Source organism: Xiphophorus hellerii, chromosome 22 (assembly GCF_003331165.1).
Source record: "Xiphophorus hellerii strain 12219 chromosome 22, Xiphophorus_hellerii-4.1, whole genome shotgun sequence".
Lineage (NCBI taxonomy): Eukaryota > Metazoa > Chordata > Actinopteri > Cyprinodontiformes > Poeciliidae > Xiphophorus > Xiphophorus hellerii.
This window is the reverse complement of record NC_045693.1, coordinates 816,359-840,386: the sequence shown is the minus strand read 5'-3', so window position 1 is coordinate 840,386 and position 24,028 is coordinate 816,359. Positions and strand designations below refer to the sequence as shown.

General features: G+C 52.8%; 1 protein-coding gene across 1 annotated transcript; it reads left to right on the top strand.

Annotated features, from left to right (window-relative positions):
* Positions 1-1,780: 1,780 nt before the first annotated feature.
* cul9 (cullin 9) lies at positions 1,781-23,924 on the top strand. The gene is given in 46 exon segments (XM_032552722.1): positions 1,781-1,844; positions 1,846-1,878; positions 1,880-2,119; positions 2,121-2,478; positions 3,527-3,681; positions 3,841-4,446; positions 4,515-4,922; positions 4,992-5,178; positions 5,250-5,459; positions 5,538-5,736; positions 5,832-6,033; positions 6,099-6,289; positions 6,359-6,555; positions 7,310-7,458; positions 7,536-7,624; positions 7,739-7,844; positions 7,915-8,142; positions 8,290-8,380; positions 8,463-8,634; positions 8,815-8,920; positions 8,986-9,081; positions 9,150-9,325; positions 9,409-9,542; positions 10,274-10,459; positions 15,764-15,793; positions 16,243-16,379; positions 16,469-16,651; positions 17,205-17,362; positions 17,436-17,634; positions 17,723-17,891; positions 18,174-18,319; positions 18,388-18,514; positions 18,574-18,779; positions 18,974-19,218; positions 19,410-19,527; positions 19,653-19,898; positions 19,977-20,117; positions 20,181-20,345; positions 20,501-20,664; positions 20,742-20,835; positions 20,921-20,995; positions 21,304-21,414; positions 21,487-21,604; positions 21,681-21,814; positions 22,144-22,235; positions 22,557-23,924. Coding segments are annotated over 46 exon segments (7,863 nt in total). The 5' UTR covers position 1,781; the 3' UTR covers positions 22,780-23,924.
* Positions 23,925-24,028: the final 104 nt, after the last annotated feature.

Below are 24,028 nucleotides of genomic sequence, written 5' to 3'. Positions count from 1 at the left end.
ACAGTTTTTAACAAATTCTGTAGCTTTCTGTGAACTTCTAAATCTGCTCCTTAGTCGCATCTTTTCGGGCCTGATACTGCCTCTAGTGGCGTGGTGATGGAGCCAAATAGAGGTCCAGATGGCTGACCCGGATCAGAACACCGGACCAGGACCAAGAGGACTGCTCCTCCTCACACTGAAGAGGAGGTTCAGCCTCCTGGAGAACCTGCTGAGGTCTTTCATCACTGGAACAACTGAATTATTTAACGTAATAAATAATTACGTTAAATAATTTGTAATTTTGAATACTTACAAATTACTGACCAGAACACCGCAGACACTCTGCTTCAGATCCATCAGAACCTCTGATTGTTGAGAAGGTGAAAAGAAGCTTCACATGAACCATCTCAGGTTTTCACAGGAACTGTTGTCTCCTGTGTTCGGTTCTGATTCTCGTTTTAGTTCTGAAAACCCTGAATGTGGCCTTCTCCGCCCTCTCGTTTGAATATAAGAACATGAAATAAAAACAGTTAGAAAACATAAGTCCATGAAATAACTGTACAAAATAAAACATTCTTATGAAATAAATAAATAAAACTGTGACTGATGACATGATCTCCGGATTAACATTTTAATTTGATGTTATTTCATGGGGAATCATCAATTATGTACTCATTTATGACAGTATTTATTTAAGTTTGAGTGAAGCTGATCTCCGTAGAATCCAGGGTGCACGATAAAACGTGACGTCATGACAGAACTCCTCCGAACAGAGGGGGCGCTACTGCGCTAACAGCTTACCGGAAGATTAGCACAGAGGCGGAAGACGCGCTCCGTGGTGTGACAGTGCGCATCAAACCTGCGGCAGAACCCGGACAGAACCTACAGAACCAGGCTGGAAAAGAGTGCGTTAAGGCGAAAGAGGAAAGTGCGCGCGCAGTTGCAGGTGCGGGACTCGCCAGGTAAACCGGACTCACACTGAGGAGGGGGGCAGGCCCACCGGGTTCCGGTCCGGAGCGGCCGACTGTGTTCTCTACACGGTTTGTTTAGAACCAGAACCGTTCCAAACCGCTTCGGTTTAGCTTCGGGTCTGCTTCATATGCTGTCTGTAACCGGAACTGTGTAGCTCTAACAGCTGCTGGATCCGGTTCTCCTCAGCCGTTACCAGGTTCTGGTGTTTAACCGAGCCGAATTCTCCGGAACATCAGGGACCAGCAGACCAGAGTCTTGCGTGATCCACGACTGCAGCAGGTTCTGGCTCCTTACGGGTCTAACCTTACACCCTCTGAATCCGGAGCGGACTTCGGTGTGACGTCAGCACGTTGCGTCAACGGCACAGAGGGACAGAAACACCTTTAGTTGGTCAGCTAGCTAGTTAGCGGTGAAGTTAGTTAAGCTGCTAACTAGTTAAATCATTAGTTAAACAGTTAGTAAACCTGTCGATCACATGAGGTAGAAACCGTGACCTGCTGACTTGTGGAGCTGCTCCCTGATTGGAGGAACCTAAGGACCTGAGTGGGCTCGGTTCTGACGGATCCAGGGTGAACTGGACTGTCCTGCTAGGGAGAGTGCAGCTGAAGAACCCTAGACTGAAATGTCACCAAGGGACACCAAGAAGGATGGAGGTTCTGATGGGAGGGGTTCTGGTCTGGAAGTTCTGGTCTGGGTCAAACTCCTCCAGACAACAGAACCTCCTCCTGTGGGGCGGGCTCCTCCTCCTCCTCCAGACTCTGAGGATAAAACAAAACCAGGTCCAGTTCCTCGACCCGTTTCTGATGTGTGTCTCTGTTTCCATAGCAACCATGGTGGGCGAGCGCCGCAACGGGAACCTGCTGGTCCAGCTGGGGCCCAGCCTGCAGGCGTACCCCGGAGGAGTTGATCCGCCAGCGCCGGACCCACTGACGGCCAGACGGAGTATCTGATTCGCTGGTGCCTCGTCACCGTAGATGACGGGTCCAGCTGCGGGGGCGGAGCCGGCGAGACGGGCGGCCCGAGCAGCGGAGGGACTGGCGTAGGCGGGTCCGGCGGCTCCACATCAGGAGAAGCTAAGCCGGAGAACATCCTGATGTGGATGACGATGGAGGATGTGTTCGCCAACTGCCCCACGCTGCTGGGCAAGAGGAAGGCGGAAGCGCAGCGTCCCCCTACAGCCGCAGGAGAAGCAGCTGGGCGGCAAGGCGGCAGACGGAGCACCTCAGGGCGGCGAAGAGTTTCCGGCAGACGTGACATTCGACGAGGTGGAACTGTCCGACATGAAGCAGGACGTGAAGAACCTGGTGTGCCGCGCCCGGAAGCAGATGGCCAAGAAGAGCGACTTCTCCATCAACATCATGCACACCATCCACGTGCTGAGCGCCTACGCCAGCATCGGCTCGCTGGTTGGCGTCTTCAAGGAGACCGGCGCCCTCAACCTGCTGATGGAGCTGCTGTGCAACAAGGAGACGCAGACGAGGCGCAGCGCCGGCAAGATGCTGCGGGCACTGGCCTCACACGACGCAGGTCAGCTGCATTCTGGGGAACCTGGCTGAAACGGACAGACCCGGTTCTGTTGCTGTGATGCGGGCTGACCCGGATAGACCCGGTTCCGTTGCTATGATGCTGGCTGACCCAGATAGACCCAGTTCTGTTGCTATGATGCAGGCTAACCTGGACAGACCCGGTTCTGTTGCTATGATGCAGGCTAACCTGGACAGACCCGGTTCTGTTGCTATGATGCAGGCTAACCTGGACAGACCAGGTTCTGTTGCTATTGGGTGGGCTGACCCGTATAGACCCGGTTCTGTTGCTGTGATGCGGGCTGACCCGGACAGAACCAGTTCTGTTGCAATGGGGCGGGCTGACCCGGATAGACCTGGTTCTGTTGCTGTGATGCGGGCTGACACGGATAGACCTGGTTCTGTTGCTATGATGCAGGCTAACCTGGACAGACCCGGTTCTGTTGCTGTGGGGCGGGCTGACCTCAGTAGACCCGGTTCTGTTGCTGTGGGGCGGGCTGACCCGGATAAACCCGGTTCTGTTGCTGTGATGCAGGCTGACCCGGATAGACCCGGTTCCGTTGCTATGATGCGGGCTGCCCCAGATAGACCCGGTTCTGTTGCTATGATGCAGGCTAACCTGGACAGACCAGGTTCTGTTGCTATTGGGCGGGCTGACCCGTATAGATCCGGTTCTGTTGCTATGATGCAGGCTAACCCGGACAGACCCGGTTCTGTTGCTATTGGGCGGGCTGACCCGTATAGATCCGGTTCTGTTGCAATGGGGCGGGCTGACCTGGTTATGTTGCTGTGGGGCGGGCTGACCCGGTTATGTTGCTGTGGGGCGGGCTGACCCTGACAGACCCGGTTCTGTTGCTATTGGGCGGGCTGAACCAGACAGACCCGGTTCTGTTGCAATGGGGCGGGCTGACCCGGTTCTGTTGCTGTGATGCGGGCTGACCCGGATAGACCCGGTTCTGTTGCTATGATGCGGGCTGACCTGGTTCCGTTGCTGTCGGGCTGGCTGACCTCGGTAACCCGGTTCTGACCCGGTGCCCCATGTCTCCCTGCAGGGAGCCGGGCTTACGTCCTGCTGTCCCTCAGCCAGCAGGACGGCATCGAGCAGCACATGGACTTCGACAACCGCTACACCCTGCTGGAGCTGTTCGCCGAGACCACGTCCTCCGAGGAGCACGGCATCTCCTTCGAGGGCATCCACCTGCCCCAGGTAGCCCCACCTCACACCTGGGGGGTTCAGTTTCTTTTAGAATCAGGAAAAGCTGCTATCTGTGGGATACTGTAGCAACACAATTCTGTTAGTTTGGGTCAGAACCAGACCAAAATCAGATGGTTCTGATCTGATTCTGATCCGGTTCTGTCTGTTCAGATACCTGGGAAGTTGCTCTTCTCCCTGGTGAAGCGATACCTGTGCGTCACGTCTCTGATGGACCAGCTGAACACTGCGGGGGCGGAGGCAGGCTCAGAGAGACAGGACGGTAGCCCCGCCCCCACCGCTACAGGCTCTGCCCACCAGTCAGAGCTCCTCCGCCTTCAGAAGGAGTTTGACTTCACCATGGCTATGGCCAACCTGATCTCGGAGCTGGTCCGGGTCATGGGCTGGGACCGGAACCGGAAGCCTCCCGACGGCTCCGGACGGCAGTCAGGAGGGGGCATGGCCTGCGGCAAAGAGCTGGCGGAGGAGGTGCCCCGCCCCATCCTCCGCTCCATCTTCCAGCCCCGGTTTTGCACCTCGTCTGTGTCGCCGGCCGCCGGCTCCCCGGACTCGGCGCCGGCAGCCACGCCAACCAAGAAGAGGGGCGGGAACGGCTTCAAGGCGCGGTCAGACTTCAGTAGCCGCTCGGCATACGTGGAGTACGTCCAGGACAGCCTGAAGAGCGGCATGGCGGTGCGCATGCTGGAGGACTACGAGGAGGTGAGCGCCGGCGACGAGGGCGAGTTCCGCTACAGCAACGACGGCTCGCCGCCCGTTCAGGTGAGGACCGGGTCCTGCTGCGTCTGTCAGCTTGGAGCCATTTCTGGATCACGCTGTGCTGTCTGCAGGTCTACTGGAACTCCCTGTCCAGAACCTACTGGGTCCACTGGCACATGGTGGAGATACTGGGCAGCGGAAGCAGCAGCCAGTCCGACAGGGAGACGCAGGAGAAGGCCTCCACCCTGACCGAAACGCTCAAACTCACCGCAGGTAAGATGGACTTCCTGCCCGCTACGCCCCCTGCTCCTCAGCTTTTCTCTTCCTCTCCTCCTCCTTTGCCCCCAGTCAGCCAGACATTCTTCTCCAAGCCGCCGGGGGGCCTGTACTCGCTGCCCTACCTGACGGAGGCGCTGCAGGCAGAACCACTGCTGCTCAGCCGAGCAGAGTGGTGGGAGGTGCTGTTCTTCATCAAGAAGCTGGAGCCCAAGCAGCAGCAGGAGGTGCACAGCTTGCTGCAGCAGAGCTTGGAGGACCAGGTGGGGCCCCTCGCTGTGTCCCCTGTCTCCGGGTTAGAGCCGGCAGACCCATCTCTGTCCTCTGTCCAGGAGGTGCAGCCAGATGATGCGTCTCTCATCGGCCTGTCCGTCCCCGGAGACGTGTCCAAGAAGCTGCTGCACTACCTGAAGCAGGCGCTGCCGTCCTGGTGCCTCGACGACCTGCTCTGCTCCCACGCCTTCTGCAAGCACTACCTGCGGCGAGGAGGAGGAAGCCTGGAGGACGAAGAGCTGCTGGGTGAGAGTTAGGTTCCTCCTTCCTGTCTCTACCACGCTGCTCACTCTGCTTCCCTCTACTTCTCTCTGCAGCAGAAAGCTCCCTGGCTCCACCCGCTTTGGGAGGAGGAACACAGAGCTTCACCTCCTCATCGTCGGCCTCCTCTTCCTCAGCTAAAGGCTCAGTTTCCAAGAAGGCTAAGAAGGAAGTTCCTCTGGACTCTGGCTCCTCAGAGACGGAGAGCGAGCTTCCCTCTGAGGACGACAGCAAGTATCCAGACGACCTGGAGGACAAGATGAAAGGTGGGGACATCTTCATCATGATGATGAGGAGCGTCTGTCTCCATGTTGGTGATGAGGTGTCATGCTGTCTTCCTGCAGTGTTCAACAACCCGCGGGTTCAGGGGAAGAAGAGCCTGCTGGAGAAGCTGGGGGAGGTGGTGGACATCCTGAAGAAGGGAGGCTCGGCCTCAGAACAAACCCAGCAGCTGGCCGCTGTCCTCTTCATGGCGCGGCTGCTGGAGGAGAAGAGCGCACAGGACAAGAACTCCATGAGGAGCGATTCGGCCCAGACCATTCGGTGAGAGACGTCAGAATAGCCCTTGTCCAGGACATAGACTGGACCAATGACTCTGTCCAAGAAATAGACTGACTGAGCCGGTGTGTTTCTGACAGTGACAAAGTGCTGAAGCTGCTGGTGGAGCTGCTGGGCTCATCCTCCAGGGACGTGATTATGAGCACGCTCAGATTGACCCACCTCCTCATGGTGAAGTACGAGTGGAGGGTGTGCTTCGCTACAGAGGGCGGGGTCAAAGCGGTCCTGTCCTGCATGCAGGAGTTCTCTACGGTGGTCCACGTGCTCCAGCTAGCGCTGGCGGTAAGACTCACCGTCTTCTCTTATGTTGTTGACAATGATGATGACGACCCAGTCCTCTTTCTCAGACGCTAAAGGTCATCACCGGCGCCAGTAAGCACGACCTGCGCAGCGTCGGCAGCAGCCTGCCGCTGTCGGAGTCGGGAACCCAGATGATGCTGGAGATCTTCGCTAGCATTGGCTCGGCCACTCCCGAAGGCTCCAAGGGCCTCCTGAGCGCCATCCCTTCTGCCATCGACCTCATGCTGAAGACCAAAGGGTGAGTCCTCCTTCCGAGATGCAGCTCCCTGTTCCCATGACTTCCTGCTCAAACCGTTCCTCTGTGCAGCTGCATTCTGTCGGTTCGGAATGGGCTGCTGGTCATCATCATGCTCATCGCCAGCCACAAGAGTCTAGCAGAGCAGCTGGTGGCTTGCGGTGTCACCACCGTCTTGAAAAAGTGTTTGACACTGTCCAGGGCTGAGACCATGCTGGCCATCATCGCCCTCAACCACATCTCCATGGTGCACAAGCTGGAGAGCAAAGGTACGGGTCTTTGGTGCGGGCATGACCAAGGCCCCTTTCCCTGACTCGGACTGTTGCTGAGGTCGTTTTGCTCCTGAAAAGACCCAACATGCTAGGGGATCAAGGGCCAGGGGAGCAGTACTAGGCTGGTTTACATCATCAGGTTATTGGAGAACCGCAGGGCTCTGGTTTGGCCCGGTTCTCTTTACTATACATCTGCTTCCAATTTTTGAAGTCACTAGACGTCATGGGATAAATCTCCATCCTTATGCTGATAATATTCAGTCATACTTATCCATAGATCCTGATGAGACCAGTTAGGATTTATGGACAGGTATGACTGGCTGGTGATAGATCTGATGATAGATGAGATCTATCATCTGATCTGATGATAGATCTATCATCTGATAGATCAGATCTATCATATGGATCATCTGATAGATGATAGATCAGATGATAGATCTCATCTATCATCTGATCTATCAGATGATCGATGATGACTGATCACCACCAACTCTAGATCTTCTGACTGATCTATCAACAGTCAAATGATAGATTATAGGAATGTCTTGAGGAAATTAAAACCACCAGTGTATACCTCACTGTTTTAATCTGTGAGGTATACACCCTGTTTACTTTAGTCTGTGAGGCAGATGGATCGTCTAGTTTATTCCATGAAGCAGCTTTATTTCTGTATTTAAGGTAAGCTCAAGTAGCCACAGGTTCTATGGACGACAGGTCCTGTTCTATAAATAAACCGGGTCGTCTTTCTCAGAGAGTCAGGACCAGCTGGACTTTAAGGACACAGAGCTGCAGATGTTGGTGGTGAGCCTGAAGGAGCTGACGGTGACCAAAGAGGTGATCCAGACCCTGGAGCAGCTACTGTGCGATGACAGGTCCCAGCTGGAGGACGAGCGCCGACAGGTACTGGAAAAGATCTGTTCAAACCCACAGAACCGATGCTGCCGCCATTCAACAGCTCATCTCGTCTTTTTATGCAGGTCACCCGCAGCCGGGACACCTACCAGGACCTGGTCCGCCTGATGGAGCAGCACCGAGCTGACCGGGCGGTCCAGCTGTCCATCCTCAGGTAAGGTGCCACTGGTGCCTCTGGAGCTGTTGTTGCTGTGGTGGTACTGTTGGTATTGCCGAGAGCGGCCCCAGTGGTACTGCTGGACCTTGTCTGACTTGACTGTACTTGCAGAATCCTCAACAAGTTCCTGGACAACTACGAGGAGGACATGCTGCCATGGCACGAGAGCATTGAGCCGTGTCTGTCCACAATGACGGCGTTCATCAACGACAGAGAGGTTAGCAGCGCTCCTGGTTCTGAGGTCAGTGGTCATGGTGAGAGGCTAACCTGCTATGATGACTCCACAGGTTGTGCAACTCTTCATCCGCTTCTTGTACCGACTGGCTTCACTGAACAAGGACTATGCAGTGGTTATGTGCCGCCTGGGGACCAAGGAGTCTCTGGTGAAGGCTCTGGACAAACACAGCACTAACCTGCTGCTGGTCACCGAGCTGCGAGACCTCATCAGTGACTGTGAGAAATACGCCAGCCTCTACAAGAAGATGACCACCAGCGTGCTGGCCGGATGCATCCAGGTGGGCGCCTGCAGGGTCCCTGAACCTGGAGACGCTCTGGAGAACATCTTAGCATCATCTCCAGCAGTAAAGAGCTGAGGTCCTCATGGTCTCCAGTGATTGGCTGCTGTGAGTCATGTGCTGCCTGTGTTTCCTGTTGTGTGTCAGATGGTGCTGGGTCAGATCGAAGAGCACCGCCGCAGCCACCAGCCGATCAACATCCCTTTCTTCGACGTCTTCCTGAGGAACCTGTGCCAAGGTCAGTGCAGATGTTCTTTTATGTTCATGGACAGAGTGGTTTCTGAAACTGGTCTAACTGGTGTCCCTATTGATGTTCCCAGGCTCCAGTGTGGAGCTCAAGGAGGATAAATGTTGGGAAAAGGTGGAGGTTTCCTCCAATCATCATAGAGCCAACAAGCTGACTGACAAGAACCCCAAAACCTACTGGGAGTCCAATGGGTGCACTGGCTCGCACTTCATCAACATTTACATGCACAAGGGTGTGGTCATCAGGTGGGTGTGGTTATCAGGCAGGGGTGGTCATCTCTCTCTCTCTCTCAAGAGTTTTCAGGTGAATGGTTCTGTTGCTAGGCGTCTTTTTTTTGGGCATGGTTTTGTGGTGTGGCCTTCTGTTATAGCTGGTCTATCTGCCTGTGTCACCTGACTTTTGATATTGCGTGTTTCCATGTTCAGACAACTCGCCATCCTAGTCGCCAGTGAGGACTCGAGCTACATGCCGGCCAGGATCCTGGTTCTGGGCGGGGATGACCCAGCCAACATCAACACAGAACTCAACACGGTGAGTCTGGTTCTGGTCAGGTCAACGAGGGCGGTTCCCCGTCTGACCCCGCTCCATCTTTACAGGTGAACGTCGCTGCCTCAGCCAGCCGCGTGGTTCTCCTGGAGAACATGACCCGGTTCTGGTCCATCATCCAGATCAGGATCAAGAGATGCCAGCAGGTCAGTCTCTGCTCCTTAAACGTCCTGGGCCTCCTCCACAGGTGTTGATCCGTCCCTCTGTGCTGCAGGGCGGCATCGACACTCGGGTCCACGGCTTTGAGGTTCTGGGTCCGAAGCCCACGTTCTGGCCCGTGTTCAAGGAGCAGCTGTGCCGCCGTACCTACCTGTTCTACAGTACCAAGGCCCATACCTGGTGTCAGGAGGTGGTGGAGGACAAGGCTCAGCTGCTGCAGCTCTTCAACAAGTACAAACTCTTCTCTGCCTGTCAACGAATGATGCTGCAGCCGCTGCTGACTCACCCGAGAACTTGAATCTGTGTGTGTTTAGGCTGAACAGTGCGTTGAGACATGAACAGATGTTTGCAGATCGGTTTCTGCCGGACGCTGAAGCAGCCGAAGCTCTGGGTCGGACCTGCTGGGAGGCTCTGATCAGCCCCATCGTCCACAGCATCACGCTGTCAGGTGACCACTCCTACCCACACACACCAATGATGTCAAGCTTATTCTAATCTGCAGGTTTGATCTGATGACAAACATTTTCCTTCAGTGAAGATCACTCTGTTGTGTGTTTCTCTAAGAACATTTTCCTAACATTATATTTTGGGGTTGTCTTATAGAGTGTAAGACCAGATTAATCAAGGAAATACATTTAAAACGCAATCCAAGTATATTTACAGATTGGGAAAGCACAGAAATGTAAAGATTAAGTGAATCAAAATTAAGAGACCGGTGGGAGGGACAAAGCCTCACAGTCCCCCCGAATCTAGCATCCCTCTAACTTTGTTAATGGTGCAGGGAACACCCTCACTGCCTCCAATATGCCACTGCTTGTGTATGTTGGACCTCCCAAACTTTATCCATGTATGGCAGCCTCTATTTGTGGAATGTCTAGGTTACTCATAACAAGAAGGCCTCAGCTTGGATGTATTACTGAGACTTAAAGATATAACTTGTTTTGAGACACTTCACTCTCTTCAGCTGCTGAAATGTGCTATACAAATAAAATTTGATTGATTGATTGATTCAGAATGTCAACTGTGTGTCACTGGACCCTCCAGAAGGTGTAAGTATCCGCAAGGGTGGTTTCTGAACTTTTGATTTGTTGATAGGTCTTTCTTTTAGGAGGTTCTGGTCTGTAAATATTTCCTTATTGAAGCTTTCTGAGCCTGAACTATGCTTCATGTTCTATCCAGAATCAAAAGCATCCAGTCCGCTGTCGTGGCTCCTCAGCGAGTACCTGGAGAACTCGGAGGTGGCCCGCCGCTGCAAGAGCCGAGCCGCTATCTTTAACTCCAGAGTGAGACGCCTCACTCACCTGCTGGTCCATGTGGACACGAGTTCAGCTGACGGCGAGGAGCTCAAACCTCCAGCGAAGTCCAGTGAGTGAAACCAGCAAAGCTAGCTGGACCAGTTTGTGACCTGATAAGTTGAGGTTAAGATGAAGATCCGATGGGTTGGGTTAATGGTTTGATGGATTACTGATCCGACAGGTTGAGTACTGATTCGATGGGTTTATGATTCAATGGGTTAATGATCCGATGGTCTGGGGTACTGATCCAATGGGTTGGGTTCTGATTCGATGATTCATGGTTTGACCAGTTGGGATACTGATTTGACAGGTTGGGTACTGATTAGATGGGTTCATGTGCTGATGGGTTCATGATCCGACAGTCTGGGGTACTGATCCAACAGGTGGGGTACTAATTTGTGATCTGATGGGTCCATGATCTGATGGGCTCATGATCTGATGTTAATGATCTGACAGGTTGGGTACTGATTCGATGGGTTCATGATCTGATGGGCTTCTGATCCAACAGCATGGGTATTGATCTGATGGGTGGGGTTTCTGATCTGATGGGTTAATGATCTGATGGTCTGGGGTACTCAGGGTTTCCCCCAGTGTATTATAAGCCTGGCAGATAGCCAGACTTTACTTGTCCCCACCCCTCCAGGCTAAGTGTTGTTTGTTTTTGTTTTAAGAAAAAGAAATTGCTTACATTTTTTAAAAAATTCTAAGCCGGACTGCAAGCGTTTCTGTTACGCTGAGCGTTTTACCGGCGGAGCAGAATTATTCCTAAAAGATATGTTTATAGTTGATGCATTTAACAGGCCACAAAGCCGGGAGCGCAGACCAGTCACACTGCTGGCGCCTCTTTGCACTGCCTCGCTTGCTGTCGCTGCTTGATGTCTGAAGTTTACTGCGGTGCGGATTGCACGTTCCTCTTTTCGCTCAGACTGGACATAGGTTGGCCTATATGGATATTTACATCAACCCCCTGTGAAGAATTATGTTTCTTTGGAGAACTCTACATCAAGGTAGGAAATTAAAATCCACTGCGTTAGCGCTGCTTGTGCAGGTCTATGGTATAACCTGTAGTCGCTCTTTCAGAGGTGCGCATTGAGTGAGTGTTGAGAATGATTTATCTTTGTGGGCAAGGAATTATGTGCGGTGTTTACATCTCAACTTGCTGCCCAGCACCTGCTTCTGTTTCTGCACTGATCAAGTTTATGTATGTGGTCCCGGTTGGCCGGTGCATTAGTGGTTAAGTGGTTCAGCCTGTGGAGGAGCTTTCACACTTGCCTCGTAGTCGTGCATCACTGGTTTTATTTTATCTTATGATAATTTTTTCCTATTTTTACGGTTACATGATGCATCAAACCATGTCAACTGCTTAGTCAGCTAGAGTTAATGTGGGCGCTGCACAGAGAGACCAGATAAACTAATCCCATAAAGCTGAGGCAACCAAAACAGTTTCTGTGGTGCTTATAAAAAAAAACTCAACAGACAAGAAATGGAAGAGCTACTAAAGCCACATAAATTAAATCTTCTCGTTCGTCCCGCTGTATCCAGCAGAGATGTGCAGTTCAGTGGCTTTAGCTCATCATGCAGGGCTGGTCCAAGGATGTATGAGGCCTTGAGCAGAATTTGACTAAATGGCCTCTTTTGCTGCTTAGAACATGAGCACCACTAACAACATTTCAACATGGATTTAGTGAAGTCTGGGAGAAGGGAGTTGTTTAACTGGCCAACCTAAAAAGCAATTAGTTATAATTGTAGTTTACTGAGATGTATTTGAGAGCAGAGCTCAAACTCACAGCATTAGATTGTAGCTGTGTGAAAACAATTTAACTGAAAATTGTTCTTTCAGCTTTTACAAAATGAACTTGCCATCTCCTTTAAAATCTTAAATTTAATGTTAAACAATTTAAAATCTTTTAATTTATGTATGCTATGAATCTAGGATCTGACCTTTAGGGGTGCTTAGCCCCCAGCAAGACCAAGGCCCAAGAGAAGTAATCAGATAAAAAAAATTGCTAAAATAAAATATTGGTAAATCTAACATATGCTGCCCCGGAAATTAAAATAAAATCTACTCAAAACTATGCAAAACGATGTCATTTGAAGAACATTTTAGTAAATTCATAGGATTAATAAACCTAAAACCAGTTTATTATCAAGGTAGAAGATTAGGGAAAACTAGTCATTAACCTGAACTTTATTTGAAAATCATACGTAGAAATTGCATTACCCTTATTTTTATCTGAACATTATGCAGCTGTTGGCCTTTTTTCTTTAAACAAGAATGTTTGTCCATCTATGGAAAAGTGGACGTGATGAGTCGGGTTTTAATATTTCAGTTCACAGTTCATGAAGTGAGTCTGTCATAGTTTCAGTACCAAAGACCTTTCTGTTCACACAGAACCAGCCTGACCCAAACATCCTGCGCTGTTCTTTAATTTGACATTATTTAAATGACTCCAGAGAGATTTGGGTAATTAATTACAAAACAATACAACAGTCACTAATCAAACTTCAAAAAACAGCAACAAGAGTGGTGCGGACAGCAGAGAGGATCATCGGGGCCCCCCTTCCCTCCATTCAGGACATTTCATCCCAGCGCTGCGTGTCCCGAGGCCCAAACATCGTCAGTGACCCCTCACACCCCCACCATGGACTGTTCTCCCTGCTGCCCTCTGGAAAGAGGTTCTGCAGCATCCGGTGCAGGTCCACCAGGTTCTGAAACAGCTTTTTCCCGCTTGCCATCAGACTGCTGAACTCTTAACTGGACTGCACTCAAAAACTGGTCTCCACTTCATACCTTGCACATGTACAGAGCTAAATAACTTCTATTTTACTGTCAGTCCTGCACTTTATATTTTATATTGTATTTTATTTTATTCTGGAGTAACCTCACAACATTGGAACCTCAAAACATTGTCCTGAGCCGTATGCAACGAAATTTCGTTCTGTATACACCCTGTGCATGCAAAATGACAATAAAGTCAGTCTAAGTCTAAGTCTAACAAGAGTAACTAGACTAAGAACCAGGATCAAACCAACCCATTATTTATCCAAACATTTTATTCTGAATAACTACAAAGTAATCTTCAAATAAATAAAGCCAATATTTGACGCCATTTCCATTCATAAATATCACAAAAATTACTGAATCGACTGGAGAGTTGGGTCGGACTCTCCGGTCCAGTGCTCAACTGGTTTGAATCCTACATAAAGAACAGGGATTTCTTTGTTTCAATTGAAAACTTCTCATCAAAGAGGTCAAGGGTCACATGTGGGGTACCCCAAGGTTCAGTCCTAGGGCCCCTCTTATTCGATATTTATATGCTCCCACTAGCTCAGGTTATAACAGGAAATAATATTAGCTACCATAACTAGACCACATTTACTAGAGGAGACAGGGTGATAGGTGTTTGTTCATGGGGGCACTTTAAAAAAGAGTTAAACAAAAAGCAACCCTACCCTAACCCTAACCCTACCCTATATTTCATCATTTGATAATTTGTTATATTAAATGAATCAAAAAGCCACTTGTGTCTTCAGAGGTCCAGCCTGCAGATCCCTGGCAGATGGAAAGTTGACCCTATCTCCATACAGCAGCTAAAAGTGCAGCACTATAATGTTTAATTCATTGTTAAAGTAAAAGTGTGAAAGTTTAAAAAAAATCCAACACCATTTATAAAAGACATTTATTTAGTATAATTTCTTTGGTTCCCCTGTTGGCCCCCGTCTAGAACCGCCCCTGGGCTCCAGGTCTGGGTCTGGAGATTTTTTGGTTTGCATGTTTTTTTCTTCATTTACAGGAAGTCAGATTATCCAAACTAAACCACATTAATACAATATTAGTGAAATAATACATTAAATGACCACTGAACAACTATCCATAAAGTATATCAACATTTCTGAATAAAACACACAGAAAGTAATGTAGGAAATATTTATGTATTTACTGTTGATCTGTTTGTATGATTTGTTCTTTAAATGGCCAATTATTTTGGCTATTGCTATTTATTACCGTAAATATTATCCAAACTCAACAAGCTAAACAAATAATCAAACCAATATCGTCGACTAAAAGCACAACAAGAAACTTAATCATGGCTAAATGTTCTGTACCATATCAGCCTCAGAAGATGATTGAGGATGAAGAGATTCTGATGTCTGGTTCTTTAGGTTCTGACGCAGTGGAGCCCAAAGTGGCCCCTGAGGGCCGGCATCCTGCATGTTTTAGTCTCTCCCTGGTTTAACGCACCTGGATCCAATGATGGATCATTAGAGGCCGAAGAAGAACACTGACCTGCTGAAAGGTTGTTGGTACCAGGGAGAGAATAAAACATGCAGGATGCCGGGCCTCCGGGACCCACTTTGGGGACCCCTGTTCTGACGGGTCTGCGGTTCCTCTCCTGATCCATTCTTTCTGTCATTCAGCAGCACACGGCGCCACGACGGACACAGTATCCATCCTCACTGACATGTCCAGCCTGGGATGTGCGTCTCCTCCTCACCTCTGTATTTTTACCAGAGGACATTTTAAAAAGACGCGGGTTGATAGCAGCTCACCGCGGCTGCGTAGCAACCGTCTCTAGGCAACCGTGACGGCAGCGTTGGTCCGTAGCATTCTGGGATTCTTTAGCTCCAGACATTACAATTTAGCTGACCTTAACATTCCTGTTTTATTTTGGTCATTATTGTTAAACGTAGTGTTGATGTGTGTATGAAAGGCGTTTCTATCGGACAGTTATGTATCGGTTCAATACGGGACGCACATTTAACGGCCAAATATGGGACGACTCCGCAGGACTGGTGGCGACCTGAGGTGCAGGGCTAGAATCATCACTGGCTGAAACCATTGAGTCAAATTTAGCAGCATTGATCATCTCAATAAACAAATGTTGCATTTATATGTCTGTGGTCTGTGTTACAATATTAGCATTTATGGGGCCCTGAAGGGCCTGATGGGGCTCCTGACGCAGTATGGAGTAAACAGAAGAGCAAATAGCTGATATTCATTTTAATTGCATTTAAACTGTAGTTGTGGGTTTAAATAGTGTTTGACAGACGATGTCTTCCAGTAACATCTTGTAATACAAAACCACGGCGGACCGCCTCAACAGGTCTTCTGGGGGAAATCCTTGGTACTGATCCGACGGGTTTCACACTAATCTGACGGGTTAGTGATCCAATGTGGAAATCACTGATCCGAGTACCTGTCAGGTTAATTATCTGATGGGTTGCGTTATTGATCCAATGGTTCGGATTAGTGATCCAACTGGTTTGGGTACTGATCCGATTTGTTCATCATCTGAACTCAAAGCGGGGCGGAATGAGAACTCCCTCACCCCCGGGGCAGTTTGGAGACTAAAGGAGTTTGTTTTGTTTGCAGAGGTTCTGAACCGGAGCAAAGAGCTGAAGAGTGAGTATGAGCTTTGGTTCTGAAGCCGTTTGTTTTTTCTTTTGCTCTCATTTCATTGGTCCCGATGAGGCCAGGATCCTGGCACGGCTCCCCCTGCTGGATGGAGAACACTGAGTGGGTTGTCAATCTGCCGACTCGACACAAGAGGGCGCTGCTCACTAAAACTAAAACCCTGCAGGTGTAAAGGCATCCAGCAGGGCGCGCCTGAACCCACCAAACCACTCAGCTTCCTTCAGATGTGGCCATGTTTTTCTTTGAGTTTCAACCACTGAGCTCCTCCCATGGTGGTCCCGGTTCTGACCCGGTTCTGATCCGGTTCCCGGTGAGAGGGAAGCAGAGGAAGGAGCCGCAGCCTGGCTTAATTTTTCTTGTTTGTTTGTGTTTGTGGCTGCAGTTTTCTGTTTTTTCACCCCGCTCCATTCAGCAACCCTGTGCCGTTTGTCTTCTAGATGGTAAAGAGGGTAAAAACAAAGACTCCTCTGCTGCCTCCTCTTCCTCCTCCTCATCTTCATCCAAGCCCAAGGTGAAGAGCAGCAGTAGCATTGCAGGCATCGCCCTCTGTTGGCAGGGAGTGGTGCAGCGGCAGGTAAGGCCACACCAATGTAAACCCTGTCATCTGTCCTGTTGGGTCATGAACTTTGAACCCTGCATGATGTGGTCCACTTGCTCCACCAGGTCAAGAAGTTCCTGGAGTCCAGCTGCAGCCTGCCGGACTTTGTGGAGCGTTATTGTACTCTGTACCTGCGCCTGAAGAACGCCATGGAGGAGCTGTTCGGACAGCAGACGGCCTTCGTCCTCGCTCTGAGACACGGCTTCTCTGCTGCGCTGCTGCAGCTCTCCATCCTCAGAGCCATGCACGTGAGTCCAGAACCGGCCCGGTCTAATTAGGAAGGTCCGGCTTAAGGCTGCTACGGAGGAATGACACGCTTCACCCTCCAGCGGAGATTCAGGCCTCTGATGGGGCCGTCGAGGGCCCCATCCTGTGATCACCTGAGAGGACGGGTCCAGCCTGTCAAGCCGTCTCTGATCAGTGGATCACGAATGGCTTCTTTCACTCTTCTCTCCAACCACCTGTCTTTTTTTGTCCAAAGTGTGGACATGTCTGTGTTTAAAACAACGTCCTTCGTCCTCATTGGTCCTTGAGACGTAAATGAACCAGACGGCGGTTCTCTTGTGTTTGAGCCTCTGTCTACGGAGCAGCTGTTTATTTTGTCCAAAGTGGACATCTGAATGTCCTCAGTCTCTCCAGCCACTGATGGAAGAAGTTGATGATCCTGGACTAACTCAGATTTAATCCAGGTTGATTTAAGCCAGGCTTTTCCAGGCTTTCTGGTCGCCTCCTCGCTTCGTGTCAGTGAGGCTCAGGTTTCCAGAGTCTGATAGCTCCATTCCTAACTTCCTGTGTCTGCAGGTCAGTGAGCGTTTCGCTCAGTACATCGACCACATGATCCAGGCCAGCGCGGCACCCTCTGGTGGAGCGGAGACCCTGCAGCGCCTGCAGCAGTTCCTGGAGCCGATGCTCTTCCTGTCGGGCCTGGAGCTCGCCAACACCTTCGAGCATTTCTACAGGTAGGAATGCCCCAGCAGAACCGGCCCGGTTTTGCAGCAGCGATGAGACTCCGCCCCCCTCCTACCTGTGCAGGTACTACCTCGGGGACCGGCTGCTCGCCCAGGGCAACGTGTGGCTGGAGAGCGCTGTGATCGACCAGATCGGCAGCTGCTTCCCGAGTCGCTTCCCTCAGCAGATGCTGAAGAACCTGAGCGAGTCGGCGGAGCTGCAGCAGGAGTTCCACCTGTACCGGCTGCAGCAGCTGGACCGCCACCTGCAGGAGCAGGACCAGGTAGGGGGCCACGGGCTGCAGGGGGGCAGCAGGGAGCGCGGCCGGCCCCCAGCCTCCTTCCTCCTTTGTCCTTCTCCTGTTGCTGCAGGTCATGGAAGACTGGGAGGAGTCCGAGGAGGAGGCGGAGGTCCAGGTCCTGGTTCTGTCTCCACGGTGCTGGGCCGTGTCCTCGGGCTGCTTCCTGGTTGAACCGGCCAAACATTTTCCAGCTGAGATCTGCTCCTACCTGAACCACTTCACCCAGTTCTACAGCCACAGTGAGTTCCAGTACAGCCAGTGAGGCCAGACACTGGGTGAACTGGTTTATCTCCGCTTTATTCCTGACTGCGTTTAAACCGCTTTGCTTGCTGCTTAAGCTGCGTTCATCCTGGATTAAACCAGGTTTATCTGAAGTTAAGCCCGGATAACCACTGAGGTTCAGCAGGTTCTGATTGTCTCCGGTTCTGCTGCTGGTCTGGAGCCGGGCTTTAGTTTACCCGGCTTTAAAGAGCAGGGTTTAGTGAAGGCCTAGTTGAGGCTGGTTCATCCCGTGTCTGCAGGTCAGTCCATGTACAGCCTGAGCCACTCGAAGCCTCGGCGGCTGCAGTGGACGTGGCTGGGCCACGGCGAGCTGCGGCTGGGCGGCTGGACGCTGCACGTCTCCACGCTGCAGATGTTCGTCCTGCTGCACTTCAATGCTCAGGAGGTGAGGATCCAGCCGGGTCTCGGTGCCTCCGGGGTTCTGGCCTGTTCTGACCCGTCGTGTGTCTGCAGGAGGTCAGAGTGCAGCAGCTGCTGCAGGAAAGCGGCCTGTCTGCTGCCGTGCTGCTGCACGCTCTGCAGCCGCTCATCGCAGACGGAGGACCTTTGACCTGCAGCTCTGAGGAGGAGCCCAGCACAGGTAAGAGCTGCAGCCTTGATCCTCCTCCTCTTCCTCTGTAACCTTCCTCTCGTCCTCAGCTGTGCTGCAGCTGAACCAGCAGGTGGCGTCCCGCAGCCTGCAGGGCGCGCCTGCGTCGCTGCAGCTGCTGCCCCGGCAAACGTACCTGAATGTGGACGAGGACGCGGCGGGAACGCTGGAAAGGAAGAGGAACTTCATCTACTGCCTGATCGTCCACATCATGAAACAGGAGAAGGAGATGCACATCGACAACCTGGTGTTCAAGGTCAGCCGCCGCCCCTCCACCCCTCTGCCCCTCCGCCCCACTGCCCCTCTGTCCTGCAGCCTTATTTTCTTTAGGATCCACATGTAGCTGCAGCTTTGCTCATACATAACCTCATTACACCATTAAAACAATTTTTAGAAATGAAATAAATGCATAATCAGCTGTGTGGAGGATGATTTAGGCTCCTGCTGCAGGTCATGGACTCGTGCCAGAAGCAAGAAGCGGCTCGCTCCCCGGGCGGCGGCCGCTTCGGCTGCAGCACCGGCGACGTGCTGTCCTGCATCATGCACGTCATGAACAAGGGCTGCGTCCGCCGCAACGACGACAACCCGCACATCGTGGAGTTTGTCCCAGAGGACCCGGCCACGCCCCAGAAGGGTCACGCCCAGATCTCCTTCGGCCGCGCCGGCTCCAGGAAGGACAGCACGGCCGACATCAGGTGCGACCCCCGACCCCACGCGCACACACGGCCCGTAGCGGCGGCCCGGTTCTGACCCGCTTCAGACAGAGCCGCAGGTCTGCTGTCCACGAAGGCTTTAGGGATAAAATGAGACATCGGAGCCTCCGAGTGTCCAGCCGTCTGTCCCTCGCTGGATGTTTGTCCGTCTCATTCTGTCCTCATGTTCCCAGTTTGGTACCGGCGCCGCAGCGGTTTGAGGATGGGGTTCTGGACTCGGTTCTGTTCTCGATGGGCCGGACGATGACCCAGGAGGAAGTCCGCCAGCTGATGCAGCGGACGGTGCAGCAGGTCAGAGTTCAACCCCCTGTTTCTTCGCGGGTTCTGTGGCAGCACCGACGACCCGGGCCTCCCGGCGGTTCTCGCCCCGCGTTGCCATGGCGATCAGGCCACCGACACTCTCCCTGTCCCAGCAGGTGTCGGCGACCCTCAGCCTGGACTCGGACCGGGCCGAACACCTGCTGATCCACTGCAGGTGGAACGTGGACCTGCTGGTGCAGCGCTACACCGACGACCCCGACGCCCTCATCATGGCCGCCGGCCTCACCTGCAGGAACCCGCAGCTGCCGAGCCCCGCCCCCTCCTGCCCCGTCTGCCTGGGGCCCCGGGCCCCCGACGCCGAGCCCGTCCCCACGCTGAGCTGCATGCACTACTGCTGCCGGGTCAGAACCGCCCTGAAGCTGCCGGGGTCTGAGTGTGTGTGTGTTCTGTGTGTGAACCTGTGTGTGTGTGTGTTGCAGTCCTGCTGGCAGGAGTACCTGACGGCGCGGATCGAACAGAACCTGGTCATGAACTGCAACTGTCCGATCACAGACTGCCAGGCTCAGCCCACCTCCCAGTTCTTCCTCGGCATCCTGACGGACAGGGACACCGTCGCCAAGGTAACGCCGCCCCGCGCCCCCCGGCGGGGCGTCCGGACTCTGACCCCGCTCTCCTCTGCGCAGTACGAGAACGCCTTGCTCAGAGGCTACGTGGAGTGCTGCTCCAACCTGACGTGGTGCACCAACCCCCAGGGCTGCGACCAGATCCTCTGCCAGGAGGCCGTGGGCAGCGTGGGCACCTGCTCCCGCTGCTGCTGGTCCTCCTGCTTCAGCTGCAACTTCCCTGAGGTCAGAGATCACGCCGTAGGGCGGGTCAGGGGGGCGCCGGCGGTCCGCCTCGGTTTAAGGGCGGGTCACGGTCCAGAAGCCGCTTCCCGGTCGGGGCCCCCCCTCGCTGCGGGCCGCCGTCCGTGCGACGCTGACCTCCTGACCTCTGCCCCCAGGCCCACTACCCGGCCAGCTGCAGCCACATGTCCCAGTGGATGGACGACGGCGGGTTCTACGAGGGGATGAGCACGGAGGCCCAGAGCAAACATCTGGCCAAGCTGATCTCCAAGCGCTGCCCCAGCTGCCAGGCGCAGATCGAGAAGAACGAGGGCTGCCTGCAGTACGTGAGGAAGACGAAGACGTGATGATGAGGTGATGAAGGTGACGAAGGTGACGAAGGTCTCTGTCTGTTTCCAGCATGACCTGTGCCAAATGTAACCACGGCTTCTGCTGGCGCTGCCTGAAACCATGGAAACCCACACATAAAGATTACTACAACTGCTCCGCCATGGTCGGTCGCCTCGCTGCCACGTCGTCACGCGCCTCGTCCAATCAGAGAGCAGCCAGCGCTCACTGTCTGTCCCTCCTTCCTGCAGGTGAGTAAAGCCGCCAGGCAGGAGAAGAAGTTCCAGGACTACAACGAGAGATGCACCTTCCACCATCAGGCCAAGGTACGGACCGGGACCAGAACCAGGACCAGAACCTGACCCAGAACCGGGACCGGAACCAGACCCAGAACCTGACCCAGAACCAGAACCTGACCCAGAACCGGGACCAGAACCTGACCCAGAACCGAGACCAGAACCAGACCCAGAACCGGGACCAGACCTTGAACCTGAACCAGAACCAGAACCATGCCAGTATTTGGACCAGGACAGAGTTCAGCATCACAACCAAAGCAGCAGTGCGGCATGGCGTCCTGCAGGGGGCGCCGTGCCAGGCCTCCAGGCAGCATCTGGAAGTTTGGTTTGTGCTGCAGGACTTCGCCGTCGGCCTGGAGAGCAAGGTGTCGTCCATCAACGAGGCTCTGCAGATGAAGTCGCTGACCTTCGTCATCGACGCCTGTAAAGTCCTGGCTCAGGGCAGAAAGGTAACTTCCTCTTCCTGTTGGCCTGCGGAGCGCTGAGCGGCGCGCTAACTGTGCCCTGCTCTGTGTCTGCAGGTGCTGGCCTACTCCTGCGTCTACAGCTACTACAACCAGGAGACGGAGAAGATGGACGTGATGGAGCAGCAGACGGAGGCGCTGGACCTCCACACCAACGCCCTGCAGATCCTGCTGGGTGAGACTCGGCCTCAACCACTAGCACAGCCGCAGGCCTCACTGGTCTGACTGGGTTTACTGGTTTCTGTGTTCAGAGGAGACTCTGCTGCAGTGCACTGACCTGGCCTCCTGCGTCCGGCTGCTCAAACCAGAACATCTGAACACGGGCCTGGAGCTGATCCGCCGCATCCAGGAGCGCCTGCTGGCGATCCTGCAGCACTCCACCCAGGTGCTTCAATCCAGATTAAACCACCTGAAAACGGATTAATATGACCTGTGGTAAACCGGTTTAGTCCCTGGTCTCGGGTCCGACTCCAGGCAGCCGTGGCGCCACCCAGAGGGCGTCGAGAGTATTCAGGTTGAAATCCTGCAGATCTATTACAAACGGTTTCAGGAGCTTCAGGGATTGGCTGCTGCTCTCAGGGCGCCATCTTGGAACCCGTGATCTCTAAAACTTCCAGATGAATCCAGTTTGATTCAGAGTCACTGGTAGTCCAGTTTAAACCAGTTTCCAGTGTGAACTCTCCAGTCTGACTCCATGGTGTGTTTCTGGTCCAGGACTTCAGGGTCGGCTACCAGACCAAGAGCGGCCAGGAGCCCGAGACCACGCAGGCGTCCAGCCTGTCCAACCACACAGACACCAACAAACGGTCAGAGCTGGACCTGGATACACCTGTCCTTCATCTGTCCTCACCTGGATACACCTGTCCCTCACCTGTCCTTCACATGTCCCTCATCTGTTCTTCACCTGTCCTTCATCTGTCCCTCACCTGTCCTTCATCTGTCCCTCACCTGTCCTTCACCTGTCCTTCACATGTCCCTCTATCTCAGCTTGTAGGTCACCTGATCCCAGATCAGTTTCAGACGTTTAGAGAACCAATCAGACGCTTCCTGCATCTGATTGGTCCTGATGCAGGAATGAATCAGATGCAGGTGAGGGCCAGGTGTGTCTCACCTGTGGTTTCCTTCAGGTCCAAGTCCAACCGCGGGTCGGACTCTGGAGATTCGGACAACAACACGTACAACGCCGAGGAGGGCGGCGAGGAGGCGGAGGACGACGATGACGAGTACGACGAAGAGTACGTTCCCGAGTGGCATGAAGACTACGACGAAGACGACATCGACGAGGACGACTTCTTCTCCGACGACGACGAGTCCGAGAACCTGGAGAGGGACTTCAGCCCCTTCGACTGAGCCGGGTCAGAACTCGAGGAGGCGAGGACGAAGCCCCGCCCCCCCCCAGCCGCTTGACGTCACCTTGAGGACATTTGGGCCGACGGGAACGATCCAGTCCTCCCCTGACCCCTGACCTCCCTCGCTGCACTCGCTTTCACTTTCTGATTCTGTTCTCTTTAGGCCAAAGTACGGGACGGGATGCGGCTCAGAACCGGTTTTGACTCCAGTTTCAGTTTCAGAGGAACTGGTTTGCACCAGTCTGATTCCACCAAAGCAAATAGCTAGGCTGGTTTGAAACCAGATTAAACCAGTTTCAAGTAGTCTGAGACAGGTTCACACTGATCACAGGCCAGTGTGAACCTGTCTAAAAACAATCCAATCTCAGACTGATTTCAACCCGTTTGAACCCGGTGTAAACGGGTCCAAAGGGAAGCAGACTAAGCTAAAGCCAATTTGAACAGACCTGGAACCAGTTTATAGGAAACCATCTTAAAGCCCATTTCATGCTGACTTAATCTGGTTTGAGACCAGATTGTTGTGAATGCAGTGGAACAAAGTCTGAAACTGGTTTACAGTTGTCCAGTCTAATCCTGTTTGATTCTGGTGTAAACTGGTTTCAGACTAGTTTCCACCCACCACTCGGAGTCTGGTTTGATCAAAAGTAGAAACCATTTAAGTTAGATTGGTGGAAACTGGTGTGGAACCAGTTTTGTCTGTGTGAACCGGTGGAACTGGGTCTTTGGTTTGTTCTGCTCCTGAAGCTCAGACCCAGCCGGTATTCTGGACCTCCTCTGGACTCATCGATGTCCCGCTGCTTTTTTCCTTGGACCGGACCGACCCCACCCCTGCCCCGCCTCACGTTCTGCCTTGGTCTGGTTCTGACGGACCCGGCCCCCACCTGAGGAACACGCCGCCTCCTGCCGCCTCGGTCAGAGTTTTACCTGAGGGGCGGCCTGGAGGTTTCTATGCACCTGAGGCCCGCGGTACCGAGCGGCGCCGCTGCAGTGACTCGGTTCTGTCAGAGTTCTGGGTCGTAGTTCTGGAGTCGGGTATCTGATACTCCAGCTCCTTATTTTGCTGTAATTTTGAGAGATCATATATTCATAATGTTCTACAATGTTCTGTTTCCTTCAGCCAGCAAACAAAATAAAAGCTTTTCTGCAGCGCTGCATCCGACTCTGCTCCTGTTCTACAGAACCACCAGAACCTTTAGGTTGCATACCCTGAGATCAGCTGTTCCGAGTCCAGATGGTGGTGATGTCACGGC